Below are 24,674 nucleotides of genomic sequence, written 5' to 3' on the forward strand. Positions count from 1 at the left end.
TACGAGCACATGTATATTCTAATAATACTATGTATTAGCTACTAATATATAAATGTATTATGTAAAGTTTTTTTAAGTGGACTGGAAGAAGCTACACCTAGTTCCTGAGAATGGTTCATTAGGGAAATAGGGGGAAACAAGACATGGGGAGGGAGAAATGAGAGAAGATTGAATATCTCTAATATTTTAGCTCTTTAAAAAGATGTCCTAAACTTCAATGTACATGAAGTCAATATACTACCTTTTTTAGCTTTCCCAAGACTTTAACAAAATGTACCCATATTTTCCCTTCTACCTCCCCATTTATACTTGCAAAGCCCAGAATCATGTTCCAATTTTAATCCTATCAGTTAACATTTGCCTTATTAGGAGAGTGATGAAATGACATTTACTTTTAAGCAAAGTTTATTAAGCTACGCATTTTAATAGTGTGGAAAGATAGAAGGAAAAAACCAAATAGGTTAAAACAAACAAATTTTACTTCGTTATAAAAGTGATGCAGGTTCATCTTAGAAACTTTAGAAAATTCCAATATGCAAACAGAAGACACTTCACCAGTATGCTACTGTTTATATTCCCATGTATATTATTCCAGGTTTTTTTTTATGATTAAATATACATATATAATTTTATACAAATATTTATATATTATACTGTATATCTATCTCTATAAACTGCTATTTTCCACTAAATATACAGCAAATGCCTTTAAATGTATTTTTGCATTATTTTAAACAGTTGCATATATTTCATTCTATCGATGTACATATTGTTACTTCCCCACACATAATACACATACAAAAAGAAAGTTTTCCATTTTCAGAAAAAGGAAAGCTGGGAGGATAGTGTAGCAGACCTACACTGCAAAAACAATGTTAAAGGAAGTTCTTATGACTCAAGGAAAATCAAACTACACAAAGAAACGAAGATCATCGGATGGTAAATATGTGGACAAATTTTTTGTTGCTTTTTAACATTTCTATAAAAGATAGTTTACAATTTAGAGCAAAAATGAATAACAATGTATTGTGAGTTTTATAAAATGTAAAATTAAAAGGTATGACAATAATAGCACAAATGATGGCGGGGGAAATGAAAGCAAACTGTTGCAAGGTTCTTACACTATTCACGAAGTGGTGTAATATTATTTGAAAGAAAATATGTTAAGATACACATTGTAAACCCTAGAGCAACCACTACATAATTAAAACAAAAGATGAAATAAGACAGTAAACACATGATTCAAACCAACGACTGGTATTTAAAGAAAGGAAGGATGCTTCACTGAGAGATGCAGGCCAACTTCTCCACTATTTTCACTTGCTGCATTCCAGAAATAAAAGTGTCCTCTAACAATTGGACTCTGGTCTAATTCCTTAGTCCCACCTATCAACTCAAAATTTGGAGGCAACTAAATCCACCTGAGCAAACTGCGAAGGAAACTGGATATAAATAGCCAGAGGGGTCCACAGAGAGAATTAAACTAGATGAACTCCAAGCACCCTTGTCATAAGCCAGAGAAGCTTGGGATCTGAAGCCTTGACATTAATCACCCGGATTTCAGTTTTAACAACATTATCAACCAAAGTGGAACTGTGCCGGCATGCTCAATATCGAGGGATCAGTTCTTCTAAGGTTCGGTTCCTTTTTGCATCCACGTGCCCACAGAGACAAAAACACAGTGACTTGGGCTTGAATGAGCCCTCGAGGGAACATTCAGCTTTTGATGCCAAATGCATATCAGAGCTCTGGTGACGGAATCAACCAGACTTTCTGAATCATCCTCTCCTGCTGCCTGGATCCAGGCATAGCTCTGAGCGTCTGAGGGGCAGTGAGGGCCAGCCAGAGGCTGCAGGGCTCTCGCAGCCGGGGGTTTAAATGGTCTGTGAATCTCAAAACTTGTATTTATCACTCCAGACCCATCCTAGACCTCCTTTGTGGCTTTGGGCAAGCCACCTCACCTCCGAAAATCTTGCATTAGTCACCTGGTAATTATTATATTAATATTATCTAACACTTAGGGCTTAGTATTTGCCCTCTATGGACTTTAAGTGATTATACATATATAATCACATATATAATCATATATATACACATATATGTGTCATATACATGTATATATGTATTAATTATACATATGTACAATTATATATAATTATATATGTATAATTGTATAATGTATACACACATATGTATAATTATTCATATATATGTATAATTATTCATATATACATATATGCAAATACAACAATATAATAAATAATATAAATAAATAACATATATTCACTTAATCTTCACAGCAGATAATGAAACTGGGGCAGAGAGAATTTGAGTAACTTGTCCCCAAATTACAACTAACAAGTAATGGGAGCAGCCGGATGGCTCAGTTGGTTAGGGCGCGAGCTCTTAAAAAGGTTTCAAGTTCAATTCCCACATGGGATGGTGGGCTGTACCCCCTGAAACTAAACACTGAAAACAGCAACTGGACTTGGAGCTGAGCTGCGCCCTCCACAACTGGATTGAAGGACGACGACTTGGAGCTGACGGGTCCTGGAGAAACACACCGTTCCCCAATATTCCCCAATAAAATCTTTAAAACAAAAACAAAACTAACAAGTGTGGAGCTACTGGGACTTCAAACCCAAGACTCGGCTCCAAGTTTCCACCTCCATACTCTGGTTAAAAAAATGAATGGTGAGAGATAGACATCACGCAATCAACTCCTAGCAACAATTTCAAGAGGACAATAGACAAACACTTGGACAGAACACAGTAACCTCACTTCTCGCTCATGTCCCTACCAATCTGCTGTCCCCACAGCCTCACCTTGACTGTCCCAAGTGTTCATCTTATGAGCATTTCCCCAAAGGGTGGTTGGGGATAGACAGCTCCCCCAGTCACTCTGGAGAGGCCAATCTGTGCAGCAGATCCTGTTCTAGGTGTTGACTCATTGAGCTAAGCTGCTGTTCGTACCTTTAAGGAAGGCATTTATTTGTACAGTCAACAATTCTTACAGCACCTGCGAGGTGGCAGGCCAGGCAGTGTGCTAAGGACAGTGCTCAGGAAACAGCTATAGTCCTGAGCCTTGCAGACATACACTCAAGTAACGGAGACAGAGAGTGAACTCACTATTATAACTGCGGAAGAAGGAGGGTCAAATTAGGGACAATGTGATAGAAGAGCAAAGGTTTAAGCAGAAATTTGAGGAAAATGTGGGAGTTTGTCAGTCAGACCAGGAGAATAAACTTCCAGGCAGAGAGCAAGCACATGCAAAAATGTGAAAGGAAAAAACAGATTTAAGGGTTCCGTGACTGCTGGATTGTGGACAAATGATGATAAAATACGTAGGAAGTCAGGGGAAAGAGATCAGGCAGGCTTTGACTGAGGAAAGCCAAATAAGCAAGATGTGTCTCCTCACCCTCTTTACACACCAATACAATGAAAGAAAGGAGCACAAAGGGAATAAGCTGGCAACGGAGATATAGACAGGAGGTTATCAGTGGATATAAAAAAGAATTCATCGAGGTCAAAAGCTCTGGAGAGGGTATCGACTCATGAAGCAGAGTAAAGGAAACCACACTATGCAGAGAGTGGCTGCAACCAAGTTCAGAGCTCTTGACAGATGTCTAAATTTGGGGTTTCCCAAAAGTAGACCCTCAGACAAAGACTTAGATACAGGTAGTTTGCTTGGGAGGTGATCAAGCAGCCAGATCCTTTCAGCAGCTCTGTTACCCTCTGTCAGCTTCATCCTCCTACAGCAAGAAGCGCCACAGATCCCCGAGTTACACCTCCACACAACAAGATACAGAAGAAGAAAGAGATCAAATTTTCTGGCCTTTCCTTGGAGCAAACAATAGATATTCTACTACCAGAAGCAAGGGCATCAATTCATTAGAAATGCAGACTCTCAAACCCTACTCCAAACCTACTAGATCAGAATCTGCATGATACTAAGATCCCCAGGTGATTCATATTCACATTCAAGTTTGAGGTATTGCCCTGCAGCATCCTGATATCCGGGCTTCTCTTTAATCTTTCCTGGGACAGGCTAATCCATAACCACACAGCTCGCATTATTAGGAAATTCTTACTAAAGCTTCCCTAATCATTCCACACTTCCCCTCATTCTGCCACCTCAACTTACAAACGACAACCCATCAGATCTTGGAGACACCTATTATATCTACCCATAGTCCTGTCTCTTTAAGCGAAATATCCACTCCCTTCAAAATTTTCCATGTTGTTCATGTCCTCCGTATCAGATGTGCATTAGAATCACTGAAAATATCCAGGGGTGCATCCCAGAAACCTGTGTTTTTTGCATAGTCCCTAAGTATAGCCGTGGCCCACTTCCCGAGCCTTAGAACCACCACCCTGCATGCCCTGCTCTAGTTTGTCAATATTCTTCATGGAATATAGCTTATAGCACTGAAGATGAGAGTCAGCCTAAAAGTATAGGCATTATTATGGCCCATGATCAGGGCATTTTTAAAATTAGTGCAGCCTAGAATGTTATAAGGAGTCTCACCACATTGTTAACCTGTATAGACGTTGTTAATAACCAAAATTCCAGTTTGTTTGTTTTTTTATGTAAACTGCTGCAAAGTCAGGTTTCCCTAATTCTGTACATAAGTATTTATTTTCCTGAATTTAGATTAGGACTTTGTATTTATTACTCTTAAATTTCCTCTTGTTGTTTTGAACCCTTGATTTCACCTCCAAGAGTTCTGAATCTTTATTCCATCCTTACTGGATGGATGTGAGTGCCCTGGGAAAAGTTGGGCTCTAGAATCAGATGTACTTGGGTAAAATCAGATTTATTTGAGACAAATGGCTGCGCAGAAGACTGTAACTTAAGAGGCCAGCTTAGGGCCTGACAAGAAGTGTTTGTGCAATATAACATTTGCTGGATGAGTTAATGAAATAATGACTGATGGCAGTGATAACCAGGGACGTGGGTTAGGAGTCTCTAACACTGATCCAAGTGAGAATAGAGAGCAGTCTGATTGAGGCTAGTTCAGGGATTAAATAAAAAAGGATTTAGGGAGGCATGTGAGAGGTAGAATCAATAAGGTTTGTTGAACAACTGAACGTCAGGGTGAGGAAGAGGAAAGAATCACAGCGACATCCATGCTTCTGGACTGAGCAGCTAGGAAGCTGCGGCTGCTGAGAGCAGGCCTGATGCATACAACCTCCGCCCATCCCAAGGCCGCCTAAAGGCTCCGGGGATAGGAGTGTCTCTGTCACCTGTGTGTTTGTTTAACTGCAATAACATCGACACCTTTATGGACCTAGTTCAAGTGTGACATGGATACATTTGATAAAAAAAAAAAAAAAATCTCTGGATGAAACTTGAAGACATCATGCTAAGTGAAATAAGCCAGACACAAAAAGAACAAATACTGTATGATTCCCTTATACACACAGAATAGGCGAATTCATAGAAAGTAGAATAGGGGTTGGGGAAAGGAAAAAATGGGGAGTTACTGTTTAATGAATACAGAGCTTCAGTTGGGGGTGAGGAAAAAGCTCTAGATGGATGGAGGTGACACTGCCCAACAATGTGAATGTCGCTAATGCCACTGAACTGCACACTTAAAATGGTTAAAATGATACATTTTGTGTTATGTGTATTTTGCCATAATAAAAACGTTTTAAACGTAATTTCCAGTTATCAAGCATCCGTGTTGATGAATATTCTTGTTTTATCTAGTCACGGTTGGTTGGCAGTGAGGAACTGGTAGAGGTCCTCGGAGACTCACGTCCTCATTTTAATCCACTGAGCTGTTGCAACAAAGGCACCAGGGCGTAAAGAAATGACTCAGAGAACAATTCTGTACAAGCGAAATGTCCACTGCCGTTATGCCCCATTATGTAAAAGACTTCTCCTGTTTTTGCTTGTTTTCTTTTTGCTCTGATCTTATTTCTTTCCATCCCCTTGGATAAACCTCATTAGCAACTTTCAGCTATTGGTAACAACTTTTGGTAGTTATCCTGAAATGAGGTACATATAGAAGTCAAAACAAGGCAAACTTTTATCTAGGCTGTTAGTTACACCTAAAAAATGCACACACAATTTAAGATTTTAAATTCATGGAAGTGTCTTGAAATGAGCTCCATTAATTTCAGCTGCTCCATTCTGACATCACCCGATCTGGCCTTACCCAGAGAAGTGCCTCTCAGCTTTGGCTGCACATTGCAATCTTTTGAGGGAGCTTTAAAAACTGATTCCTGCATCTTAACCTGAATCTGATTAAGTTGCATGGAGTCCGGCCTGGGCATCAGGATATTTCATAAGCAAAGTTCCTCAGGTGAATCTAGGGATCAGTGAGGCTGTGAATCACTGACCAAGAAGTTAAGACCAATTCACCCCACGTTGAAAATGGGGAGGAAGGGAAATGTACAGTGACCTAACCCAAACTACACAAGAGTGATAGTATCACCAAGGCAGAAACTGATCTTGGAATCCTAAAATTATAGAGCTAGGAAGGAGCTTCAAGATCACCTGGAGCAGTCAGGGTTTCCCAAAGTGATCCCAGACCGGTAGTATCAGCTGGAAATGTGTTAGAAATGTAGATTCTGGGGCCCACGCCAGACCAACAGTGTCAGAATCTGGGCTGGAGCCCAGCAATCTGTGTTTTAAAAAACCCTCCAGGCAATTCTGAAGCCATCTGAATTTCGAGAATCATTGTTCTAAAGCAGTTATGGGGAACTCTAAAAATATCCCATCACTCCCCGCAAAGATTCTGATTCCAGCGGGGATTGTTTTAAAAACTCAGCTGATTCTAATTTGAAACCAGAGGGAAAAACCACTAATCTAGCCCCACTCCCTTATAAAGAGATAAGGAAAGACTAACCCAAGATAAGACAGCTAGTTATTACCACCATCTAGACAAGAACCAAGTTCTTGATTTAAAACTGAGCTCTCTGTCCAGCAAGTAATTCTCCATCTCTTACCCAGAATGCTAGATCCATTCTGGTATAGATTTAAATTATGCCCCAGTTCAGACTCCATTGTTCCTTTACGTATAGTGTTCAGCTCTAGAAACGTGATCCTTTAGTTACCTTTTCTATAACACTTGTGGTGGAAAGAGGTTAGAAGATAGGCCACACAAAAATCAAGACAAAGTGAAAATAAAAGACACCAATAGCTCCAAAATAAGAACAGGAGCCTCACAAATACTTGCAAACATTCATGTAAAAAAGTGTTCACATGTCAAAAGAGATTATAGACAATCTGTTTACCATTCTTAAAAGACCAGTACTGTGGACTACGGCTCCCCAAAAGGTCCCTTGAGGCTACCTAAGAAGTCACGTAGTTCTACCTTCTGTCTCTTGGTATGGCTGTCTTTAAATTATCCCCAGTGAGAGACTGTCAGATATGTTAGCCAGATTTCCAATTAAGAGTAACTTAAAATCTTGCTCAATGACATATTTCAATGATCATAAAGGTTGCAATAAATCGAGTTTCTCTTGTGGCAGTTTAAACACCCGATCCCTCCTCACTACTGATGGTACTGGGATGGCACATCCTCCTTTGAATGCTCTGTGTATCTGAAGGGCCAATATCCTCAGTTTACTCTTCTGTCTCCATTATCTTTTCAACTTAGTTTCAATGTTCCAGTGGTTTCATTTCTAAAAAGATTTTTTTTAAATGCAGGCACTGAAGCTTTCACCAAGTTTGAAAATATAGAGGAACTTATTTTAACCTTTGACTTGTAGGGCATGCTACCAGTTAGTGTTTGTTGCTACAAGCACAGGAGCCTGACTCCGGCAAAAAAATTTTTTAAAGGATTATTGGAAAAATACAGGATGCCAGGATACCTCAGGCTCACAGAGTCTCAGTAACTAGAGTGCCAGGGAGCCCAGAGCAAGAATGAACAAACAGCCTCTAACAGTCCCCTGGAACAACTCAGGGCCAGTCAGCTTCCATCTTTGTACCTCTGCTCAAGAATCAGACGCTGGAGAAAGTCAGCCTGGCTAAGGCTCAGTGAGGTGTCCAGCTCTCAGCTGGGGACCAGGGCTCTTTGCTTGACACTCCCCTAAACTGCACAAAACAGGAGAGGGATAGCTCCCAAAGGAGAATGAGGGTGAAGTTACCAAAAGCTAGAGGGGTCCTGAGCAGGTGAAAATACTCTCAGCTCACCTGATTCACTGCTGCACGAGGTTAGGCACCAGGTCCTTATCTCTGTATCCCACCTCAAAGCCAGCCACATAGTAGGCTTTCAGTAGATGTTAGTTCATTTGACAAATGAACTTAAACACTGACAAAACTGAAGAAGGCATTATCCTGGTAAACAGTCTCCACCATCAGTCTCACCAAGCCATCTGATACACTATGTGTAGAATTAAAAAAGCTCTTATCACACCCTACTTTTTTTTTTTCTAGCTTCTGACAAGTAATTCTGTCATGTTTTCTCTTCAGTAAGTTTTCTATTAAATCCTCACCTTCTAAAACCCTCCCATTCCTCCAATTCTCAGCCGACTTTCCTCAGTCCTGGTAGAAAGAAACAGGATCCCAGGAAGTGGAAAAAGAAACATGGACATCTGAAAAGAGAAGGAAACAACTGCTAGGTCAGAGAGGCTGATTTTTCCCTTCCCATCTTCCTCAAGTTCACACAACTTTTTAGTAGCAGAAGTAGGGCTGACCTGTTCTTCTCCCAGTCTAGGTTTCTTTCCATGACCATGATGCCTCCCACACATTTGTGCTGGGTCTGCACAATTTGTTATGAATGTGACATTATCATCTAGATACAATATTTAAAAATTAAAGGAAACACTGTTTCCTAAACAATTTAATTCCACTGGAAGTTATTTCAGTATAGGAAAGAACCAGGGTCATCATTATATCCAGCAATAATTGTAGCATAAATGTACATTAATAGAGCAGAATTTAGCAATATGCCTTAAAAAGTCTACATACACTTTGATCAAAAAATTCCACTTCTAGGAATTTGTACTAACAAAATAATCACAGCTATGTAAAGAAACTACAGGATGTTTACTGTAGCATTATTTTGTAATAGTGGGAAACCAGAAATAACCTAAGTGTCCAACAATAGGGGAGTGGCTAAATCAAACTGGGCAACGATACAATGTAATATCATGCAAAACCAAAATTATTGTAGAGGAAATGTTACATAACATGTAAACATGTCTATACATTTACACTACATTGCAGATTATAACTTTTTTGCAAAAAAAAAATTCTTATAGAGAAAAGGGAATAGTACACAACAAAATATTAATAGCAGCTGTTATTTCTGAGTGGTGGGATTATGTAGAATTTTTACTTTATTTTCTTTACTCTCTAATTTTTCTACAAATAACCTTGTTGGGTTTTAAATTATAATTTTAAAACAAGTTAATTATCTTATAGCTATAGAAATGTGATGAATAAAGCTGTGGTTGAAAAATGTCAAACACGGTTTCTACAGAACCCTCTCGATATTAGTTTGAGTACAGTAAGTCCTCATTTAACGTCATTGATAGGTTCTTGGAAACTGTGACTTGAAGGAAATGAAACATCACTAAACTTATAAATTAAAGACCCAAAACACTTGTGAAGTAAATGTGAACTAGACATACATTTAAGAAAGATTAATAAAAACAAGTAAGATAATTATTTTCTTACCTGCTTGTTCCAGTTCAGGGTCACAGGTCACCGGAGCCTATCTTGGCAGCTCAGGGCGTGGGCAAGGGCACATACACACACACATTCTTTCTTTCTATCTATTTATCCATCTATCTATCTATCATTTATCTATCTCTCAGACTGGGACAATTGAGACAACCCAATTCACCTCACCTCACATGCACATCTTTCAGATGTGGGAAGAAACTGGAGTCCTGGGAGAAAACCCATGCAGGCAGTGGCCCTGGCCAGGAATCCATTTTATTTCCCCATCAACGCTGTAACAAAACGACTTCAAACAAAATGATGAACGAAAAGACATGAAATGATATTACTCGAGGAACTGGTGTACTCCAAAATTCTATTTGTTCACTTTTTACAATTAACACTGAACTGCACATTAAAAATATCTTTTTTTTCCAGTTTACTCCTAAGAAGTAGTTCTGGTCACATTTTCTCTTCAGTAAGTTCTCTATTAAATCCCCGTCTTCTAAGACTTTATTCTCCCTCAGACACTTCTCTTCCATAACATAAGGAGCTGCACAAACCTGTGACTTGGGCCAACTTTATGAAAGAAAAAACTGCCAGACATACTGAAATGCTGGGTGCTACAGAAAATAAAATTGCTCCTGCACTATGGTAAACGCTTTTCTTGAGTCAATTAAATGGCTCTTTAGAATGCTAATACATATTATATGTTTGCTATCATACTGAAATCTATAAAAATTACAAAGCAGGCAGGAGGCTTCTAGAAGCTGAAAAATGAATTTTTCCCTTCAAAGCTTCCAGAAGGAATGCAACCCTGCTGATTGAAATGAAAACATTTCATATTCTCTTGATGACCTCCTCCTGCATCCTTCTAAAAATGCAAGTTACCTCTGAATTGAGATCATCTATTAGCACCCAACTCAAAAAACTAAATTAACTTCTAATACACAAATGTAACCTAAATTGAACATCACACAGAAATGTCTGAAATACTAATTTATTAGAAAAGCATTTGATAGTTGTATTAGCTCATATAACCAATCACTTAATTTTAAAATGGCGTGGCCTCAGGATATCAATTAAAATATGGATTTTTTTCATTAATTCAACAAATATTCGAGCACCTACAAGTGCCAAGCACTGGAGATACAGGCTAAACAGGAAGATCCTTGCTCTCATGGAGCTTACATTCTAGCAGGAGGGTAATATTAAAGAAATGTTTATATTTCTTATAAACATGTAAGACAGAGAAGTGACAGGAAGTGGATGGTGCTTTACAAGAGCATAATGTGGGTGACTAACTCAGCCCAGGGAAGTCAGAGACAGAAAGATAAGTGTGTAAGGGAGACTAGAAGAGTTCAGGCAGCAGGGACCTTGCAGACGCTGAGGTGGGAAGGACTTTGTAGGTTCAAGGAACTAGAAAAAGTCTAGAACGGCTGACGCACCAAAGCGTGAAAAGAAGAGTCAAGGAGATGAGACTCGGTGATGATCAAGATCACAGAGGGCACTGGGGGTCTGGCAATCCTACAGGAACCCGTGAAAGCTTTAAGTAAGGGGGTAACATGACCAGATGTGCATGTAGAATGGCCATCCTAATTACAGAGCGATGGAGAGAGTAGACTAGGTAAGGCTGAATGCAGGTAGACCACTTCTAAGACTCAAGTAACTGGGGGAATTTAAGTGAGAGTTAGGAGGCAAAATCAACAGAGCTTGTTGACAATCTGCAGTTCCTCTAAGATAATCAATGCAGATACCCAGGTCTGAAGCTCAGGGGAGAACTGTGTTATGAACTGTCGATGCGGGAATCATCTGCATTTATATGGCAACTGAAGCCATAAGAAGGGTTGAAATGGCCCAGCAAAAGTAAATCAAGCCATGAGAAATACATATGTTTAAGAATAAGATGTGCCAGGGGCTGGGGGGCGGGGGGGGGGCGGAATGAGGAGTTAGTGTTTAATAACAACATTTCAGTTGGGGATGATGAAAAGTTCTAGAGCTGGATGGTGGTGATGGCTGCACAACAGAGTGAATGTACTTAATGCCACAGAACTGTACCCTTACAAGATGATAAAATGGTAAATGTTACGTCATGTATATTTTCCACAATTTAAAAAAGAATGAGGAGATACTTCCGTGTTATTTGTATCTTTCAAAGTAAGACTGTGTCCGTTATTAGTAGTGAAAAATCAGGACAAATGGGTGAAGGGGTGTCAGAATCAGCAAAGGAAGAGTGGCCTGCGAAGCGAACTAAACGAGAATGGCCAAAGAGTTTGGTAGAAAACCTAGAGTGTTAGGAAATGGAAGCCCAGGATAGCATTTCCAGGAGGAAGTATTCAACAGATTTGAATGCTGCACAGAATTAAATCCAATAAAGGCAGAAAAGAACCCACTAGCTTCAGCAACATGGAGCTCAATGGTGGCCTTTGAGAGGGCTGCTGGCCGTGGAGCCAGCGAGGGGTAGTGTGAGGAGAAAATGGGCACAAAACAGTCTCAAGTGCAGTCAGCAAGAAATCTGATTATTATGAGAAGGAGTAGGATAGTGGCAGGAGGAAAAAGTAATAGATGCTTTTAAAAAATAAATGTATTAAAATATCATGCATAATCATAACCAGCAAAGTAATCATTTCGGTGGGAATACAACTTTATATTAATAGTCTCGATAATACCTGGAATTTATAGCTTATAGGACTTTTCATACTACTTGTGCGTTAGAAGAGATAACTGTAAATTAGTCTTTTCATTTTATGGGTGATAAAGCTGAGCCACTGAAAAATCTCTCCAAGAAAATTTACAGGGAATTGAGGTTCATCAAATAAATACCTTCACTGATTTTTTTAAGGTAGAAAAGTACAGTGCACTGTGTTACGAAAACAATTTTACTGTAACAGTCACATGCTGAAAAAGTCTAAAATTTTAATGCTATGAATGTATTAATTTTTGGTACGTGGCCAATAGAAGATGCTTCATATTCCAGTTACATCCTCAAGGTGCCAAAGTCAGTCTTCTGGATCGGTGCATTGAGGGCTGCACTAAGACTGAGACCCAGGACCAGTCTGGTGTCCGCTGGATCAATAATCCCATCATCCCACAGCCTGACAAAAGAACAAAACATGAGTGATTAGGAATCCACCACCAAACTACCACTTACATACTCCCTACCCAGAAATGGCAAGGAGGTTTTTCTTCAGGTAATATATATGGATCTACTGATTCGATCCTGTGAACTCTAATCTCACTGCTGAAACCATGTTTAAGAGAGAGGGAAAAGAGAGAAAGAAAAATGAAATGGCTTTCATCCCACGCCCCCACAGAATGTCAAATCAAGCTTATGGCTTTAGGAACAGCTTGCTACAAGAAACTACAAAATAATCCCTGGTCTAAAAACATTTTTACTTATTTCAGGGAAAACTTTCCTGTCCCTCTTTGGTCCACACAAACATACAAATCAAGGTGATGTATTCCTGTTAATATGAAGAGCCACACAAACCCAGGTAAAGTCTCTACTGGAAAAGGTGTATTCCCCAAAACTCCTCCTTCAGAAACTATGAACATTACTGAACAGACTTCAGTATATTTTATTAATAAAACAATACCTGCATATGTAGTTCTTTATTTTTTGCTATGATAGGAAGAACAAGAAATAGCTTTAAATTGCTTTCAGAAGAAACTTTTAAGTAGAAATTTTAGTTTGCTTTTCAATGACAACCTCAAATTTATAAGAAAATTGAATGAGAAATATTGCTTTTTTTAAAGGTCATTAGTAGGTGGCAGTTTTGCTTTCGTTAAACAAACTGCCTTCAGTATCTGGACATAACATCAATTATTAAACCATACTTACATTGACAGATCATGAATCAAATCTCTGCTTATAAAACATTCATAATAGGGACCCTGCAGTATCAATAGCCAATTTAAAAAAGGCCACTCATGTAATTTGTAAGCAGGTCAATTGATTACACTCCCTCCTGAAGCCTACAGCAGAGTGATGTAGCACGTGATGAGGGGTGGGGTGGGATGGGGGCACTGCTTCATGATGGTCATTAAAAAAACCGCTCCAGATAAGAGGCCTTAGTCAAATGCCTGAAAAGTCAAATGCCTGATTATAAAAACAACTGAGCAGAATAGAACTGGCATGCATGCTGCATATGTAACATGTAAGGATTAAGAAAAACACAGGAGGTTATAGTAGTAGATGAAAAGACAGATGGAGCCATGTGAAAGCCTAAACCTGAGATTTATTAAACCCAAGGAAGGTGCCATAAACTGGCTTGAAAATCCTTTCATCTTTGAAAGAGAGTTGCTGTCTCCATGCCACCAAATGTTTCAACAGAAGGGTTAAACATCTACAAAGTAACAGAAAAACCTACTATCTTTCAATATTTCTTTCCAAAGATAAGTCTATCTGGGCTATTTGTTCTCCTGCCTTGAATATAATCCATTAAAAAAATAATAACGTAAGTATGACAGTAATAAAGGATTTAATCTTTCTCAAAAGATGGCTTAGTCAGGGCTGAAAACAAAGTAATGGCTCACACCAAATATGCTATTTTTCAAAGTTTAATATTTCAACTGTCCTTGTGAATTTCAGTTAAAATCTTAAGCTAAAAAAACTGTAGGTGTGTCTACAATATGTATTTTCTCTTAAACCTTTTATATGGTTTTCTATTTCCTCTTTGCTTCTACTGGCTACGGTATAAAGCAGAACATGTTTAGTTCTCAAATCAAAGACTATAAAACAGTTTGTTCCTAATTCCAAGAATCAGTGACCCACCCCAACAAAATGTACCTGTAAAATTGCTTATAAAATAGGTGTTAACAAAAAGAGAAACAGGCTTTTAAAAAATCCCAAATGGTATTATTTGAAGTCTGAAACTAATTATGCTCTTAAAATAAGTATGTTCAGTCTTTGAACATACATTCAAATGATTGAAATGGATTCTAATTTTTTCTTTTCTTTTCTCCCTCCTCTCCAGTTTCCCTTCACCAGTAAATGGCATAAATCACAGCATAACCTAATTTCAAAAGATACAAATTGTTATTTTCTTTTTTCCATCTGCCCAAGGGATAAAAGGAACCCATGAAGCTTCCTCTTCAGAATGCAAAACATTAGAGTTGTTGGAAAAGCGGTCTGAAAGCATATGCCAGCAAGTCTCCAGCTGGGACAGGCCGTGATAATTTACTACCTTATTAGCTGGGATAAGAACCAAACAGAAAACTAAGAGCTACATAGGTGTATGAGGTAATTATTTGATGCTGACACATGGACCCTGGCTGTGACTGACTAATCACTTTCTGAATACACTGGTTAATAAGTGACAAAAAGTATTCACTCTTGTGCTTAAAATGAGGTAAAAACAAAATAATCAAAGAGAGGGAGGATGATAGAAATCCATGAGTTTAGCAAACATTATAACAGAACTAATTTCTGAAAACGACACAGCCAGGATTATAACTTGACTCCCCAGCCCCAGCGTGGCCCACCTCTGGCTGCACGCACCTGAGCGTCACTCAGATCCCAGACAGCTCAAGGAGAGATGGGATAAAGGAAGAGGAGTGAAGCGTGGCAGCGACAGACCAACAGTGGGAGAGGGGCTGCGTTTCAGCAGGACACATTCCCAGGACAGGGACGACGTACAAAATTGTGTCTAAACATTTTTTGGTTCCCACAAAGGATGGACCATCCCGACTGCCCAAATCTCCAGAAAGCTGCAGCCCTAACTGTCAACATGTGCCTATCAGAGTTAGTTATTCTCTGGCTCCCACCTTGCACTGGAATAGTAAGGGTTTCCTTCCTCTTCGAACCTCTTCAAGATGGGCTCTTTTAAAGCTGCTTCCTCAGCACTGGAGAACTGAAAGCAAAGGAACCACGAGTAAGTCTGCTGTCGTAGAACAGATCCACTCAAGAGACCCTCAAGAGAAAAGGATGACTGTCGTGAATGTTGTTACAACCAACATCTGCACAGTGACGTACGGATTACAAGTGATGCCTTAACATACAGAATCTGAGACATGAGTATCAAATTAACGCACTGCAATAGCTATATACGATGTCAGAGGGGTAGTAGATTGGGGGGCGGGGGGCCGGGGTTTGTCACTTTGTGAGGGGATAATTGTCTAACGTTGCTTTGTACACCTGAAACTAATAAAAAAAAAAATTTAATGCACCATCATATCCCCCTTATGAGAGACAACATCCTGAGGCTGGCTGTTCAATCTAAGGTCAAAACCAAGGTTATCACACAGTCCAGCAGGGCACAACAACGGATGTGAATCATACACTATAACAAAAGGGTTACATTACATTTAGCAGCTTCTGTTTAAGAAGGTGAAGCAGGGAATTTTCATTCAAAATAACCAAAATTTTAAACATTTTAAAGCTTAAACCTTTTCAGTTTCCCAGATAGCTGAGAGATATTTTTCTCTAATTAAAAATTTAGAAACAAGGGATAATTAATTCAGATGTAAAAGTATTTATGCAGATTAATTCTGAAACGCTGAAAAGTAGTTTCAACTTAAAAAGTATTCCACACCAGAAACAAATGACTTATTTCAAATAAATCTAACCTTCTTTTATGTACTTCCATCGTTTAATATCATTTATCGGTCAAGAATTCAGAGGGAGAACCACTAAAATCCTGTACTTTCTTTTCATATATAAAAATAGATGAAGTCATGCATCGGTATATCAAATTAATCAAAGAACAATAATTTAATAAGAGATCACCATGCTGAGCTAGAATTTAAGACTTATCTTCAAAATACTGGAACCTTCACACACACACACACACATAAAGCTTTCCTTTTGCTTGGACACGCGTCGGTGTTAATCTGAAACCTCAGTTTAAGTCTGCAAAGTGCCTGCTGCTTAGAAAACACAACTGGGGATGTGAGGCACAGGTGGGGTGTATCCAGGGAGGCAGGGACCACCCTCCGGCTCTGTTATTATTCCCGTCCCACACACAGACTAGGCGACGGACCAGATGCTTCCCACACGGCAGGACTGAAACAACGCACCTCGCAATTTCAGGAACATGCATTTCAAGGCATGATGCTTATACAAAATAGTTAAAAGCTAAGACTAATAAAAATGAGTGCAAAATTTCAGAAGAATCTCTAACGAAGATACAAACAAAGGAGTTCATTTATCTGCTTCTCATGAAGCTTCCAGTGTCCTTTCCATTTTTCCTCATTTATACTCTCACAGTATAAGAATGTTAATCAACTCTCATTAGATGACTGAGTACTCCCACTCAAGGTATCCTTCATGACAATTAAAAGTAAAATAGAAAAAAACAAAATTCTGCTGCTTTAGGTCATAAAATCCAAGAAGTAAATCAGATTTATTTAAAGCTCACTAACTGCGAATGACGCAGATTCAAAATCTTTACGCCTCAGGCACTCGCAGGCAGTTTCTTGAAGTGTGTTCTTGAGATTCTGAAAAATTTGTAAATTACCACAAGAAGGTACCTCAAATGAAATGGCTCTACAAAGAGAGACAGAGAATGTGTAAGTCCAAACTCCTGAAACAACTTCCACGTCAGCGTCTTCTTAAAAGCTGAACATCGCTGCGCGTTGGACCCCAGATCCACAAACAGGAGGGCGTCTGAGGGCACTGCTGCCTGGCCTCAGAGTGTTCACTGGCGAAAGCCAAACTCTGAGATGGAGGACAAATGGCATTTACCTCTTTCCCTTCCCGTGCTCTTTGGTCTCTTGCTATTGTTGCCAACACGTTGGCTGCCTGCTCTCCTCCCATCACTGAGATACGAGCATTTGGCCACAGGTAAAGAAATCTTGGGCTATGGGGGGAAAAAAGAATGATCAAATTAGTTCACTGTTTAACAGATATTTTCAGAAGTCCATGTTTACCTTTCAAATGAGTGGTTCTTCATTCTAGCTGCACATTACAATCATCTGCGGATTAAAAAATATTACAGCGCCTGGAACCACCTCACACTAACCTCCAGAGGTGGTGCCTGGACCTGGTTAGGACTTGAAGTTTTCCAGGTGATTCTGATATCTGTTAGATAAACTGTATTTTTCCATTTCATGTAAATTTATTTGACATAAAAGTATTCAAAATATCCTCTTCTTATCTATGGTTTTACCTATTTTCCATTCCTGATATTGAGCATATGTGCCTTCTCACTTTATTTTTTAGTGAAAAGTTGGTTAAGCTTTCAAACAAAGCAACTCTGGGCTTTCCTGATTCTTCTGTCTTGTGTTTGTTCTTTACTATGTCCTGTTTCCTATTTTCGTTTTGTTTAAAATGCTGTTCTTCTTTGAACTTCTTGAGCTGGCTACTTGGCTCACTGATTTTCAGCCTTACTTCTTTTCTATAACATACAAGTATATAGAAGTCTACACACCTTTCTCAAAACAAGATGTAGCCACATCACACAAGTTATGTTATATAATATATTCATAATCAGCCATTTCAAAATATTTCTTGATTCCCATTGTGCATTTCTTCCAAGGAGTACTTTTAGCACTAGATTTCATTTCACCCCTCCAGATGATACAAATTATGCTAAAACTGATCAAGATTTGTGAATGCCATTCTATATTTCAAATAAACCTGACCACTTATACTTGAAGTGTGATTCTTTCAGAGAAAATCAAGACAATCACCTACCTATATGCTCTGCCACACATCCCATAGTTTCCAGCCCCATAGGATCCCCCGATGATGAGAGTTATCTTAGGAACATTGGCACAGGCTACAGTGGCCACCATCTTGGCACCATCCTTGGCAATTCCTTCAGCTTCATAGTCTCTACCAACCATAAATCCTAAGAGAAAGAACAGAAAGAGCCTCTGGGTGACAGGATTAATGTGCAGAAGTCAATTCCATCAAGGTATCGGAAGGACAACTTGTCAAATCACATTTCACTACAGTCCTCTCACCCTAACAAAATATGTATATGTGAAATACACCCCCCAAAAAAGTTTGCTTTAAAAGATAAAATAAAATTTTCTCTAATCACTTTAAAACTTTTCTTTGAATGGTTCATTTGGATGCACACAGAGATCTTCGAAAAAGACAAAGATGTAATTTATCTTCAACACATCTCAAAACAGTAGCTTGGTGATGAAAGAGCGACATGGCAAGCTAAGGAAAACGGACTGTGGCCAGCTGAACTGTGAAGAGTGGTAGTATTCACTGACCTGGTTTAAAAAAACAGACTGATCCTTCTGAAATGCTGCTTTAAAACTTGGATGAAATAAAAAGGAATGTTTCAGAGATGTTACAAGTCTCTGTCAGGGACTCGATAGCATTATCATCACACGACCCTTCTACTTGTTCAAGCTCCCAGCTCTGTTGGATGCTCAGAGCTGCACTGGGCCTTCCGGGCCTTGGGCTCCTTCCTCTTCACCTAAGAAACACCCAATCAGGCTTCCTGTGTCTCCCTCCGGACCATACACTCGTTAGCCTACTGGATTGTCACTGCTCTTGCTTTGCACATCTCCAGCATCAGGTCATCCAACTGAATTCAACCAGTTCTTATGGAGCACCTGTACCTGCTGCAGATACAAAAGTGGTGACAGGACAGCCCTGGCCCTCACCAGGCACCACCTATTTCCTCTGCCCATCTGAGCTGGGCCATCAGAATAACTCAGAACTCCTTTATTTACCTTATCTTGACTCCCTGTAATATTCCCACAATAGCTATCTCAAATATCAACTCACCTCCACCCCCACCCACCACCCTGCTGCCCCTCTAAGTCCCTGTAGATAATTTTGCCTTCAGAAATCAAAACCAAAAAAAGATTGAGGCCATCTCACTTGGCTTTTTCTAATCCTTCTCCTTCCCACCTTGAAAAACAGTATAATTATACTCCATTTCTTCTTAGTGTCATCTCTGTGGAAGAAATTAGAGTGACTCCCAGATTGTCCCTCTTCTCTTCCTAGGGTATTCTTATCTCTTCCCACAGCCTTAAATACCATCTCCATATTCTGATGGTACCTACACTTTCACCTTCAGCTCACACACCTCTTCTGTGTTCAAGATTTTTCAATGGCCTATTATATATCTCCAGATGGATGTCACACAGGTCCCTCGAATGCAATGTTATGAAACCAAACTCAGCCTCTGCTCTCTGCCCCCAACCCAGCTAAATTAAATAAATAAATGAATAATATATTTTTTAAATGTAGGAATCTCCCCAGCACACGGTTTAACTTAATGGTGGTTAATAAACTATGCATCATTATTAGAAACAAGGCTGTTGCACTAGTGACACTTCAGAATACTTTATATCTGCCTTTTTATGAGGTTTGACACATAGGGCCCTCTCAGGCTGCCATCTGGATAGAATTCCTCTCAAAACCCATCTAACCAAGTATCTTAAACTTAAATCAATACTATTGAAAGCCTTGTGCCTGTCAAGAGCCAACTTCCTCTTCTCATGAAGGTTTGCCTGATCCCAACAACTGGTTAAGAGCCCCTCCTTCCTTTAAACCTGAGATAACCATGGGTGATTTACACTGAGTCAAAAAAGAAGTTTTCAGCTAGCCTACATATTTAAGTGCCTCCTATATGTCAGGAACCATACAACATACAAAACAAGTATAAATAAGAGAATCATGGAATTCTAGGAAAAAGAATTCTAGAACCATAAGATAAGAGACCTTAGAAAATCATTTCATCCACCATGTTAAGATCATCTATGGAACATGAAATCCAGAGAGTTGACATTGGTCACACCATTCTTTGGAGTCAAAACTCAAATCCCCAGACTGCGGTTCAGGATGTGCATGTACATTTTAAAAAGATGTCGCCTGAGGTAGAATTAACTGCATAATAAAAGATGAGGAAAAGTGAGGACCATAGCAGGTGCTTGAAATCCTTTAAGGGGAACAAAGTACTGAGAAAGGGACTACGGGCCAGACAACATCCTCAGGCAGTGGTGAGAGAGGGTCAAGAAAAAGCTCTGCTGCTCTCTGGGTGTGCGGGTGTGTTCGTGCAGGAGCAAGGGGAGGCCACTCAAATGCCTGCATTACCGTAACTCAGAAACTGCCTCACTTAAAAATGTGGATAAACCCCCCCAAAATATTTAAGATTCATGAGACATTAACCTTTAAAGAGACTCTAGGAAGAGTTTATCCAATAGACCTTTCTGCTTTGATGGAAGTGTTCTATGTCTGCTCTGTCCAATACATGAGCCATCCTGGACAGTGCAGCTCTAGAATCAATGCAGCCAAAATGATTACACTATTTCCTTACCAGTAATGTTCTGAAGGAAGAGCAGAGGGATATTCCTTTGGCAGCATAACTGGATGAAGTGAGCCCCCTATAAGCAAGTAAGATAAAAATCTTTATAAAGGGGGTGAACAAATCTGTAATCATCTTGCAGCCTACAAATACCACACTTGGGTCAAAGAAAAGACCCAAGATTAGCCTTTGCTTGGCTAATCTGACCGTAGAGTAACAGTAACAACAGAACTACCGTGCAGCCCCATTATCAATGGGACATGTGGCTGTGGTTTGTACTGCACGTGTTGGCACAGTCACGTGTGTGACCACTGGCACACGGCTGGAGGACACGTGCTGTATCAGGGATCAAGTCAATCACAAACATTCCGAACAGCAAGTGAAACCCCAATAACACAGAAGAAAGGACTGCTTATCAGTGAGGATTTCTGAGCCTCACTACAATTCCCTAGTTCAACACTTTAAAAAAGATAGAACATAATCTCTTTAGGGAGATCTATGATGACATTTATGTTTTCATGATCATCTGAAATTCTTTCATGCACCAAGATTAGAGTAATATCTTTCTTACCAACACACCCCCAAATAAATGGGATTTTAGATGAGTGCTAGAGACCTTCTAACCTTGAGTTTAGGAAATAAATTATTTAATAACACAAAAATATAACTATTCCTTTCCCTATCTTCTAAAGATTATTTGAGTAAGAAAACCTTTATAAACCATTTCCTTTATATTTTACTCTCTATCTGCAGATCCATTTAACTTTGCAGGAAATGCCCTGGCAAGTACAAAATTGCAAAGGAATTGCTCAACCTCAATACAAGAATAAGGAAATCACACAGACTTTTAGGGCTTACTTCTATAAATGAAAAATCAGATTGAAGCCAAACATAACTACTCCCCAGTTTATTTGTACCAAGCCACCAAACCAAACTAGGTGGATTTTCTTGGCCTCAGTCTGACATTTCCTCTATTGAAATAAGTATATTATATATTCATTAAAAGAGATTATTTCAGGAATATTTAACATTTTAGAAACACTTTATATATTATTAAATGAAAACAAGCAAAACCTCTATATACAGCTGACCCTCTATACCACGGGTTCTACATCCATAGATTCAATCAACAACCATGGATCCAAAATATTTAAAAAAATTTTTTTTTCACTTTGTTGCTGAAGTGTACTATGTAGTTAGGCCTATGGTGGTAGAGTCTGTACTGAATATGTACACTTTTTTCTTGTCATTATTCCTTAAACAATACAGTATAACAACTATCTACAGAGCATTTGTATTCTATTAGGTATTGTAAGTAATGTAGAGGTGATTTAAAGTAATGGGAGGATGTGCACAGATTATATGCAAATACTACGCCATGCTACACAAGGGACTTGAGCAACCAAAGATTTAGGTACCCGTGGGGGAGCGGGGGTTTGTGGAACCAATCCCCTGCAGATACTGAGGGACAACTGCATACGGCAACACCAATTTTGTTTTTAAAAAGGTAGGAGAGAGATAGGAAAAACTAAGGAACCATAATAAAATGTTACTCAAGATTATTTCTGGTATGAGTGTAGGTGATTTTTATTTTCCCTATTTTCACTTGTTTTTGTTTTATAATCACAGTGGGGAAACAATAACCGATAGCAGGATGAAGAAACTGACTTCACTGGTAAAACAAAGACAAATTCTTTGTTTTACCGTAAAACAAATACAAATTCTTCCTCAATTAGGGTCTGAAAGAGCTTAACTGCCTGTTACCTGCATCAATAAGAGACCCTTAACCTTGTTATTTACTCTGTCATTTGAAGAGGAAACACAAGGCTTAACTTTTTTTTTTCCTGAAGAAAACACTACCAAGTAAGTACATGAATTACATTTATTTAAGTTAATTATTTAAGTTTAGGTAAATCTGAGACAATGATGTATGAAACAGAATACTAAACCAAAAGATATTCATGAATTCCCTCATTTAAAACCAGAGCTTCAGTAAGAAGACCCACTATCTTTCCTTTTGCAAAAAGTGAAAACAGTATCAAATTAAAGTGATGATGGGATAGAATAAACAGATCATGTCTCAGAACCATCTGGAAAGTATCTTTGAATCCCTCAAGTACATGAAGCACTAGAGAGTAAAACACTTTCAAGACAAGTATTCCAGCATTCTTAGAATATGTATATATCGCCCACAAAAGTTATAATTCAAGTAGCTTATAAGAACTTTCCCCCCCAAAATTTAAATTTTAACAATGCTCAAGATGGTTCAGCACATTCATGTAAACCTCCACAAAAACTGTTTCAAACACTCCCGTGTTTCCCTGAAAATAAGACTTAGCCAGACAATCAGCTCTAATGTGTCTTCTGGAGCAAAAAGTAATATGACACCCCGTATTATCTTACTATAATATAAGACCGAGTGATATGATATGATATGATATAATATAATATAATACCGGGTCTCATATTAATTTTTGCTCCAAAAGATGCATTAGAGCTGATTGTCTGGCTAGGTCTTATTTGCAGGGAAACGTGGTAACACACGTGCACACACATACATGCTGACTTGCACACACAGTGTTCTTTTTGCTAAGGCATCTGGTTAAATATCTTAAAGCTTTTATGCAATAAATTTTCATGCATTACTTGATCTTGAAAGTTCATTATGTTTTAAAACAGACAATCTTGAAGCATGTTTAACAGTACTTACCTTTTTTGCAGATTCAGAAAAGAGAACTCCGTTATTTCCAATGATACCAACTGGGTATCCAAATATTCTAGCAAATCCTCAAAAGAAAATTGAAAAAAAGATTTATGTATTTCAGAGGACTTTTAATTCACCGCAAACAGATATATTTAACATTCTGTACTTCCAAGTCAAAGTTTAAAATAGAGATTTTGTCTATGGTACGAAACAGCTCATGTCACACTTTGTTTCTAAGGTACTAGAGTCTGGGTGTTTTGCTTTCTTGGAAGGGGTGGGTTATGTATATAGTTATCCACTTGTCTGGCTGGTTGGATTACTGGGTTAGTGTGTCATCCATTCATTCATGTAACATGTATCTGAGTGCCCACTATGCAACAGACATGAAGGATATTCTGAAATAGAACAAATCAAAGATGCAGAGCCTTTTAAAGCTCAACGTTCAGAGCTGTTGGCCAGTTTCAGGTGACTTGCTTGCCTGAAAAAAGCCTGTGATAATGACTGGCCTTTCAAATACTGAGGATACATTCAGCAACGGCAATTTTTAAAAAAGGGAAAAAAAAGCAGGAACACCATCAAGCCTGGTGGTGACCAAGTTTTAAATAAGAAATCCAGTTGAAGCTTAGAAGAATGAATCACTCCACCTTCATCTTCTCTGGGTCTGCATCTTTTTTTCTTTCTCCCTTCCACAAGTTTCACTTATATCTCATCACCACTTCTACTACCACTCCACACACACACAGGTGATTTCAGGAGGCTAATTATTTTGTGAACCTGAAGAACTTCACTAGAGAGACCTTCCCAAGAATGATTTTCAACAAGCCCACTTATGACTATATATAGATGTCAAATACTTGGAACGCAGAATCAACGAGCTGTGCTAGTTAAAGTGGGTCAGAGAAAGCACGCTACCAAACTGGAACCAGACTCTGTCTCCAAGCTTAAGCCGGACAGGCTGCTGCTGAGATACCCACAGAGCGATGCTAAACACACAGCAGGTGCTCAAAAAATTAATGGATAAGAGAATGTCAACCTGTTGATAAGCCAGAATGCTGAATTTTTAAAGATTTGTTTTTAACTTTGGTCTTGTCATGATTTATTTTTTAATTGGTGTGTTTATTTAATGTGGTAAAAT

General features: G+C 38.8%; 1 protein-coding gene across 1 annotated transcript in view; it reads right to left on the bottom strand.

Moving 5' to 3' along the window:
* Window positions 1–10,603: 10,603 nt before the first annotated feature.
* MCCC2 (methylcrotonyl-CoA carboxylase subunit 2) overlaps window positions 10,604–24,674 on the bottom strand; it is a 55,110-nt gene continuing 41,039 nt past the window's right edge. Inside the window, exons 12-17 of the mRNA XM_019728086.2 lie at window positions 23,546–23,622; window positions 20,848–20,914; window positions 18,255–18,411; window positions 17,304–17,418; window positions 15,386–15,471; window positions 10,604–12,714 (exon numbers count right to left, since the gene is read on the bottom strand). Coding sequence (XP_019583645.1) covers window positions 12,597–12,714; window positions 15,386–15,471; window positions 17,304–17,418; window positions 18,255–18,411; window positions 20,848–20,914; window positions 23,546–23,622 — 620 coding nt within the window. The 3' untranslated portion in view covers window positions 10,604–12,596. The remainder of the gene's footprint in view (window positions 12,715–15,385; window positions 15,472–17,303; window positions 17,419–18,254; window positions 18,412–20,847; window positions 20,915–23,545; window positions 23,623–24,674) is intronic.

The sequence above is a fragment of the Rhinolophus sinicus genome, linkage group LG03, assembly GCF_036562045.2.
Source record: "Rhinolophus sinicus isolate RSC01 linkage group LG03, ASM3656204v1, whole genome shotgun sequence".
In the NCBI taxonomy this organism is placed as follows: domain Eukaryota; kingdom Metazoa; phylum Chordata; class Mammalia; order Chiroptera; family Rhinolophidae; genus Rhinolophus; species Rhinolophus sinicus.